Genomic DNA, 8,907 nt, shown 5'->3' with positions numbered 1-8,907 from the left:
CCAAAAAAAAAAAAAAAAAAAAAAAAAAAAAAAAAAAAAACGAAAAGAAAAGAACGTTAGAAAGGGGGTTCTGTTTTCTGTTTCTTCTGTTTCATTTTTTCTTTTCTTCTTTTCTATGCGCTGTTGTTCTGTTTGTTTCAAGTAACAAACCCTCCTAACGTAACACCCCAAGCCGCGCCTTCCCCCCGGGGCGCGTAATGAGGATCTCCATTGTTCGTCGTCAGTCAATCATGCGGCTTTGGAGCGTTGCTTTGTTTTTTTGCTTCAACGGGGGACAGAATCCTGGGCGGAGATCTGCCGATCCCCACCGATTCCGGGGTCTTGGCGGGCGGTGTTTTTTCCTTTTATTTTTCATTTTTCTTGGCGCTTGGTATAAGACGGAGAGACCAGAGATTATTGGCTTGGCTGGGCTACGGAGTAACGCAGGAAGTCGTCCGTACGGATAGTCCGTACGGAGTAGTCCATTGTAGATAAGATGCTGCCAAGTGCTTGGCGGAGGTTTTTTTTTTTTTAGGACGAGCACCAAATCCAGCAATGGGTTCGTTCTTATGGGGATTAGGTACTTTACGTCCGCCTCATCCTGTTTGGTATTAACTGTTATACGCTCTTGGGGGTGGATGAATGCCACTGATCTACAACTCTCGTCGGAGACAATAATCGTAGTAGGTACGGAAGGCTATTTAGGACAAGTACACGCACTTTGTACTTGTAGCTAGCCCCTAGCCCCATCTCGCCTGCATACGCAAGGCACACAGGCACAGCCCGGACGGCTTCTCCTGGTGGAAAGGGGGAATCGATCGAATGGAACGATTCTGGTGGAGTCTTGGCCCTGCGTTGTAGATCCGGTGCGTATGCGTTGGGCGTTGTTTTTCTTTTTCTTTCTCTTTTTGCAAAGATGGAATGAAAGATAATCGGAAAGAAAACCATTTGAAGCAAACTGAGGAACACTCCTGTCTTGTGTAATTCTCTTTCGCCCAGACTGTTTACATATTTTCCTTTGATGACTCCGCCCCGGTGCTGCTGTCCCCGACCTCAATATCATCTTGGCGAAAACAACGTAGGCTTCCTCTTTTGCTGGCGACTAGGGCATGCAGAAGGCCGACTGCATCTGCCGCGCGTAATAGCCTTACGGCAAGCCGACAAACTTCAAGAAAACAAGAAGACGGAATCCCTATGTTGCCAAGCCATGCAGCGTCATCATTTTCCTCCACAATAACTGCCGCCATCCATCACCAACGCTGTCGTTTACGTTTTGTGTCGCTTCAGGTTTGTAGATGGCAAGATGCAAGCAAACCCATTTATTTATCTTACGAGAAATTGTATCCGTTATGGGATGATAAATCTTTGGATTCGTTTTCACCTCCTAAAAATGTAGGCTGAGGGAAGAAGATCGCTCGGAGAATCCACGATTGTCTGAATTCGTACAGATTGTACCCGCACACCACGCGGGCATTTGGATACATGGATATATTTATATACGATCTGCGATTTTTAAAAGTTCTCGAATTCAAATCCATGGAGCGACATCCACCCTTAACGTACGGAACAGTACATATATGCGATTTCGCCTGACCCTGGCTGGCGGCCTGGTTGAGCTATTTCGTGAGTGGTACGTGTCACCATTTTTTAGTGTGTGTGTGTGTGTGTGTAATTTGTTGACGGATGTATCCCGCGGCTGTGCATTGATGAAGAAAAAAGTCTTTTGATACAGGAGACCTATTTGCCAAAGCCGAGGCCCACATCTTTCAACCCCGTAATTAGTACGGAGTATAAGTTGGTGAGATAAGTTACATCAAAGCACAGGGCCGCGAATTGAATTGCAAACACCTTATTTCTACTTGAATTCTGCAGCTTTCCGACGCATCCTCGGATGGTTTCATTTTTAGGGCGTTTTCAACATCCTCGGGGAAACGTCAATTTTAGAGAAATGGGGGGAAAATTCCCAGAAATTGTGGCCGAATAAAAAGAAAGCCAGCTAATAACTGACGCCGATTGGTCGCCAGGCAGATGACTGGCGGGAGCATCCAGGAAGTGGTGTGGTGCATGTCGGAAAGTGACAACTCGAGCTTGTAACATTTTGTTGCCAACTAACATGACAAGAGTCGTCGTACTCGTAGTTATTTATAACATGATATTTTTCCTGTGTGCAGCGGAACCAACCGGTTAGCTGCGTAAGTAAGGGGAAGGGTCAAATCGATGTTTTCGGCCCTATTGCTCGCGGCAGTCAAGCATCGATTAAGCAAACACATAGCTCTTGGCTCCTCTGAGAGGAAGTAAATCCGAACGTGCGGCATGCAGTAAATTGGAGGAGGGCAGAAGTTGCGTAAGCCCATTCCATGGCACAGCACTGCGTATCCTTTGTTCTCAGGAAGGATACATAGGATAGCTTGGCAGTGTAATGGTAATCTCTCACCAAAGATTGGTGCCCAGATGGCTAGCTTTCTGTGGAATGTGTTGGTCGTTTGACGTAGCGGAATTGGCAATAGATAAACGGAGTTACGAATGGTCGGTTGGTCTTCGCTCTCACCCCACACACTTTCTGGGTGCAGTTGATCTCCAGGAACCGAAAATCTTTCGATTTGATTTGTTTTCGACTGTCTGGGACAGCAGAAGAAGACCCCCAACGGATCCTAATTCGGGAGATCGTGTAGAAAAGATGGGCCAGCTTCGAACAGGTCGGGGTCGAACTCGGGAGAACGCCTCCTTTGCCTAACAGCAGGGAGGAGATATCGACTAAGCCCCTGTCTCAGGGCGTACAGCAGTTCACTGCCACATCTCTCCCTTCATCAACAGAGTCACTGCATCCGTAGGTACTCGTTATAGAAGGAGCGTGAGCTTTTTTTTTTTTTTTTTTTTTTTGCCAGCAAAAGACGACTGAAACTCCATCAGTAAGCCAATAGTGCTGCTGATTTTGAGGCGGCCAAGCAAATAGTAAGAGCTGTTATTGAGGAGCCCAGGTCGGTGGTGGTTACACTTCCACAAGGAGGAAAATGCCAAGCTCATCTCATCGCCAAGCCCCGAGCGCCAAGCCCGGGACGCGTAGATCGAACGCCAAGAGCTGGGAGCGGGTGATGGCGGGCAGGATCCACGGGGTCACTGCTGCAGTTTCCAAGGCTGCTGCTCCATTCCCACTCCTTTTCTCTCTCCCTTTGCTCTGTTGCGACATTCCGTTCTGGGCATGCTTGGCTCCCAGCCTTCAGGGTAAGGAAGTACGCCGTGTGCAACGTTTGTAAGAGCCTTACAGTATGGTCACAGCGACGTTTGATTCCATACCATACGGATTCATCGTCTTGTAAAATATCTTTTTGAACTTTTGAAATTTTAAATAACTTGTGTATGGGCCGTCCTTGGTGAGACTCTTAGGACAGCGACATCATTTTCTCTTGGCCTTTTGAAGGTATGTACTCCGTACGGAGTATTGGGTTAGTAGGATCGTCCGCACGACTCTTCCCATATTTGGACTAGAAAGTGGTTGTGAAGCTTTTCGAGAAACTCGCAATTCGTTCGCATGGATGGCTAGAGAGATATCTGATCCTGGCATATCCCAAAAGTGTCTGCTATATTCCCGTTTGCTCTTGGGGGGGGAGGGGATGTCCCATGAACGATTTCATTTTACCTTTCACCCCATGGAATATATTGGCTAACTTGTGAGGCCTTTGAACATCTTGAGAAGAAAAAGGAGCCAAAAAAGTACAACTCCAAATTCGCAACTGTAAGACTGCACCCCTTTTCTCCCACAGAGAATGGTACTGAAGAACCTCCCTCATCGGAAACGTCAGGGGTTCAATGAGTCGATTTTCGAGAGCAGTAGACATACGGGAGAGCTTGCTTAAACCAATGGGAGACTTGCCTCCTCTGGGAGTTAAGAACTGGATGGGCTTGATTTCGTATATCGACATTCTTCTCATATTCTGGAGTTTGGTCTGACGAAAAAGGTGTTTTTTCCCCCCAACATACCACTGTTGAAGCTGTCAATCAAGGCCATTATGGCCCCGATAGGGCCCCTCAAACCCCTTAAACTATTTGTGCATGCTTCATGGTGGAGGCACCTGAAAACGGCCCCTTTCTCTATCTTCTGCATGAAATCCTGCCATTCCTTCGTCTGAACCCATTCATTCCATGCATGCCTGTTCGTTTTTGAAGTTGACAAGCAACATCTCGTCTTGCATTGTCTCACAAATTGCTCCCCATGGTGGGGCCATCTCGAGAGGCAAAGTTTCCAATTTCGTGGCAAGTGAACTCGCGTGTGCATGTCTCTGAACCTCTGTTAAGGGATTTTCGAGACGGTGTATTTTTGGTAGCTGAGATTGGCTATTAGACAATCAATGGCCTCAATCTTGGAGGGACTCTGTCGGCTTGAGTGTGACTAGACATCCGCGATGTGAAAACAAATTATGCAGATGAACGGCTTCACGTCCTTGTTGGCATTTCCCGTGATTTCCACTTAATCACCATGGCTGTCCGCGTGGAAAATACACAACGGGGAAATAAACCAAGGATTTGGAAGAGAGCTTATCTGGGTTGAAAAAAGAAGTATCTGCAGGATTGTTGAGTTATAACAATAGCTAGTTGAACATTTGGACAACGTTTGACTCTCGTCGCAGGGTGCTGTCTTGGATCAGGAGATTTCCCCACATCTTGACGAGAGGCGAGGTGCCGTGCCGACCAAGACAGCTGCTGGCCGACATATGTACGCTGGGAACCCTGCAACGGACCAGATTGCTAGATGGACATGGCCGCATTTGATGCACTATCGAGTTCTTTGAAACTCCAAAGGCGAATGTGAAGTAGGGTGTTAACTTTCGCAGAAGGAGGATGCACGACAGCATAAACAACACTCCTCGGCATTTAGAGCTGAGACAACATGGGCAACCTATGAAAGTGCAAAGAGGTAAGACAAATCTTAGAAGTCTTGAATGCCAGTTTCACCCTTTAATTCTTCCTTTCGATGACTTTCATCATCTCCGTCTAGTAAGAAGTGCGGTTCCTCCTCGTCGAAATATCGTTCTTGCTCTTCATTCCAGTCATCATATTCCTCATTCTGATCCACAACATTGTAGTCAAACTCGTGATCCGCACCCCTCAGAAATCGCATCTCCATTTCCCAGCGCCATCGTTCAGCGCCCTCCTTCTTCGTTTCCGGTATCTCATCCTGGTCCTCGGCGAGAATCTCGCCGTTGGGCCCGCGACTGTATGTTACTGTCGCACTAGGGTCGGGATTCGCCAGCGCTTCCATTTTAGCTTCCGACCTCATCAGGTCGGCTTCAAGCACGCCAGAATATCCTTTGGCACGGCCTTCCTCCTCCCTCTCCGTAGCAGTTTGGAAGCGTCTAATCAGGCGGTCGTAGAGGAGAGGATCTATCCTCAAAGCTGTTAGTGGCTAAAAGAAGATAACAATAGAACTAAGCTAACCAGCTAGCTCGAGAGCTGCAGAAAAGTATTCTGGGTGCGCATCGAGATATCGCTTCCGGCGATTCTTGACTTGGACTGAAGCAGGAGGTTTTATCGGCGGTCGCGATTCTTGTGTCTGCCTATTGCAGTTATGGGGCCGCATATAAGTGCTTGTACTGGTATTCATCGGAAAAAGTGGCATTGTGTCCAGCATCCCAAACGCATTTCTGTAGACGTGGTTTTCAAATTTGCGAGCTCAAACTCAACTATGTAAATGGTTGCGGCAAGCCTGGACCAACTAACTTACGCTAAGCTTGATTTAGTATCTTGTATCATCAACCCTCCCCATAAGCTGTCTTCAAGCATACTTTTCTGATAGATTATTCTCCATTCTCATTCTGAATTCAAGTACTCTATAACGCATATTTCAATCCCACCATGCTAAGCCCTTGGTCTAGCCATCTTCGCTAGCTGCCAACTATTTCTCCAACACGCCGTACTGGGAATTAGACATCTCAAGAAACTTTCGATGCTGCCAACCGTTCCAAGTTTTACTGTTCAGTTTCATCACACTTGTTCTTCCATAGATGAATAAGGTTTCCGAAGTATTTCTCAATCTTCATTTGGTTCGGCGCTGCTGCTATGCTATCCAAAAAGTCGCTTTCCAGAGGCGGGAGATCCTTTCAGAGAGCGGAAAGTGAACAAGAGCCAACCCCACAACCCCAAAAAGTCAATGAGAACCGACTCGTCTCCACTCCAAAGACCATCAAGTTGATTGGCCTTGCTGCTCTGCTACTGGTGCTCACGGCTACGTATTCTCCGATATCCCAATTGACACTTTCGCCAGTCTATGGATCTGTCCCCTCTGTAGCCTTCCACCAGAGGGGGATGATGGTGGCTGCTCTCTGTGGATGGTTCGGAAAAGACCAAATCAGAAAAAGACTATCTACAAAGATTATGAACTTCTTGCCGGTACTGGCGCTCAGTATTCCGACTATCCAGTTTTTCCTATTTCAGTGGAGCGAACAGCTGGGTGCGGTATATGGCCCGTTCCTGACTGAACTCCTCACATATTTCCCTTTGGTATTTCTATCGGTAGCCTCAGTGGCTATGTTGCTCGAAGATGCCGGTTTGAAACGATACAGCGAGACTTTGGGGAATCATGGCCCTTTTTTTGGGTCATATATTCTCTTCAGTACTCTCCAGAAGTTTATTGGGTTTTTATTACCTAGGTATATTGGACACAATGCCTTGATGGCTCGCGCTCCGCTGCAACTTATAGCTGCTTCTCTTTACGCAATTTCACTTCCATCGAAATGGCTATTGCTCGCGTTACCGTCAGTGTTTTTTTCTGCTCGATATAACGTACACTTCCCGTTCGAACACAACACGGCACTTTTGAACTCAACCTTGCAAGCTGAAAATTTCATTTTACTGCATCGAGAGGAGTCATTGACGGGGTATCTATCCGTTTTGGAGAATGTAAAGGAGCACTATCGGGTGATGAGGTGTGATCATAGTCTTTTAGGTGGAGAATGGACACAACTGCCTAACGCGCAGTACCCGGAAGTCAGAGAACCTATATATTCGATTTTCACAATGTTGGAGGCGGTGCGACTGATCAAAAGTGACGATGGAAGTTCAAGGAGGGGAGGCACTGGGACTAATTCTCTAGTCATGTAAATGAATTCACCACTTATCCCATGCCGGAATGGTTTATGCTAATCTCAAAACCAGCGGACTCGGAATCGGTACAACACCTACTGCGCTCGTAAATCACGGTATAGATACAACAGTGGTCGAGATAGACCCCGCAGTATACCATATTGCTGCGGACTACTTCAGCATTCCAAAAAATTTTACACCGGTTATCCAAGACGCTGTCAGGTTTGTGGATGAAGCGACAAGAGCAACTCCAGCCCCTAGATTCGACTTTATTGTGCACGATGTCTTTACTGGCGGAGTAGAGCCAATTAACTTGTTCACGGTAGAATTTATGAAAGGTCTCAGTGCTCTTCTGAAAGAGGACGGCGTAATTGCTATTGTTAGTTTAGCTCGGGTTATTTTTTTCTGATATTGCTTTTATCTTCGCTAATGCGATCTTCTAACAATTTACAGAACTATGCTGGAGACTTATCTCTCCCATCGTCTGGCCTTATCGTTCGGACGATAAAATCTGTGTTCCCAAGTTGCCGGATTTTCCGTGAAAGTGAGCCACCTGCAGATACTAGGGAAGGAGATTTTACAAATATGGTTATCTTCTGTAAACAGACGGATTTCCCATTGGAGTTTCGAAACCCCACCGAAGCCGACTTTCTCGCCAGCAAGTCTAGGGAATCGTACCTATTGCCCCAGTATGAAATTAACGCTGCTTCTTTTGCAAAACCAGAGGAAGACCAACAGGACATCCTTGCAGTAGGACATGCTGGAAACTTGGTACGGTGGCACTCCCAGAGCGCTGCCGGCCATTGGAAGATTATGAGAACAGTTCTCCCTGCTTTTGTATGGGAGAATTGGTGATTTTCGGTTTCAATTGGGATGTTGACGAGGAATATATAAACGACGCTGGGCGCCGTGAAATTTCCCCACCCAATTATTCTGTATTGTTATCTTTGCCTGTGGTTATATATACAAAAAGAGACGTCTATCTATATCCCTGTCTATCTAATACGTCACTCCGCAATCGTATCCTCTATTTCAATAATTGGATGATCACATATCCAAACACACCGAAACCCCGATACGTATTAGAGGATCGCCCGCTCCTGTATAATCAAATTTTTCTTTATTGCAGCAATATCCCGATCGCTAAATCCCATGCAGTTCCTCAAATACCCCTCAGCTCCGCCATATTTCTCATCCACCCAAGTCATTGTCGCCATGATTGCCGCCGCCTTTGCTGAAACCATCCTCTCGGCGCCCTCCCTGCTGCCATCAAAGGCCGGATGAGCTAGCACTCTATCGATAGACTGTTGTCTCAATCCACCTAACCCAGCCTCCGTGAGCTCATATTCTCGCCCAATTACCTCGTCATCCTGGACCCCTGCGATCCGCAAAATCAGCGCGGCACATACGCCTGTCCTATCCTTTCCGGCTGAGCAATGGAATAATAATGGTTCTTCAGACCTGTCCCGGATATGTTCGAACACGGCACGAAACGCGCCACCCGCAGCCCCCGCCCTCAATATCTCCGCGTATGCGCGCACAAACCCTCGAGGTCCGTCCGAGGAGGCATAATTCTTATAGCGGAGCGCAAGGCCTTCGGGGCTTGCGTCCTGGTCTTTAAAAATGGGGACGTGGCGGCGTGTTGTTCCCGGTATGTCGAATGAGGGAGAGCGTTCACACTCGGGGATGGAGCGGAAGTCATAGATCATGACTATGCCGAGTTTATCCCGTGAGGAGGTTTGCGCCTTCAGGTGTGGTATGGGAATAGAGAGGCTTGAGCGGAAGATACAGTTTGCGTCGTACAGAAGGTGGCGGGGCGAAATTGCATACGCCCGCCCAAGTCACCGGAAG

The 8,907-nt window shown here is 47.2% G+C and overlaps 3 protein-coding genes across 3 annotated transcripts; 1 reads left to right on the top strand and 2 right to left on the bottom strand.

Annotated features, from left to right (window-relative positions):
• Positions 1-4,903: 4,903 nt before the first annotated feature.
• On the bottom strand, positions 4,904-5,757 carry HCAG_00724 (conserved hypothetical protein; the record flags this gene model as incomplete). The annotated part of the gene is made up of 3 exons (XM_001543628.1): positions 4,904-5,358; positions 5,413-5,531; positions 5,699-5,757. The coding sequence occupies 3 exons, from the start codon at positions 5,755-5,757 to the stop codon at positions 4,904-4,906; spliced, it is 633 nt and encodes a 210-aa protein (XP_001543678.1).
• Positions 5,758-6,033: 276 nt separating this feature from the next.
• Positions 6,034-7,810, top strand: HCAG_00723 (predicted protein; the record flags this gene model as incomplete). Its single annotated transcript, XM_001543627.1, has 4 exons — positions 6,034-6,899; positions 7,129-7,435; positions 7,510-7,745; positions 7,795-7,810. The coding sequence occupies 4 exons, from the start codon at positions 6,034-6,036 to the stop codon at positions 7,808-7,810; spliced, it is 1,425 nt and encodes a 474-aa protein (XP_001543677.1).
• A 328-nt stretch (positions 7,811-8,138) lies between these two features.
• Positions 8,139-8,765, bottom strand: HCAG_00722 (predicted protein; the record flags this gene model as incomplete). Its single annotated transcript, XM_001543626.1, has 1 exon — positions 8,139-8,765. One exon carries the CDS (start codon positions 8,763-8,765, stop codon positions 8,139-8,141), a length of 627 nt encoding a protein of 208 aa, XP_001543676.1.
• Positions 8,766-8,907: the final 142 nt, after the last annotated feature.

This window comes from Histoplasma capsulatum, genomic scaffold (assembly GCF_000149585.1).
Source record: "Histoplasma capsulatum NAm1 scaffold_1 genomic scaffold, whole genome shotgun sequence".
Taxonomy (NCBI): Eukaryota; Fungi; Ascomycota; class Eurotiomycetes; order Onygenales; family Ajellomycetaceae; genus Histoplasma; species Histoplasma mississippiense.
Note: the sequence above shows the minus strand (reverse complement) of the source record. Positions and strands in the feature narration are given on the sequence as shown.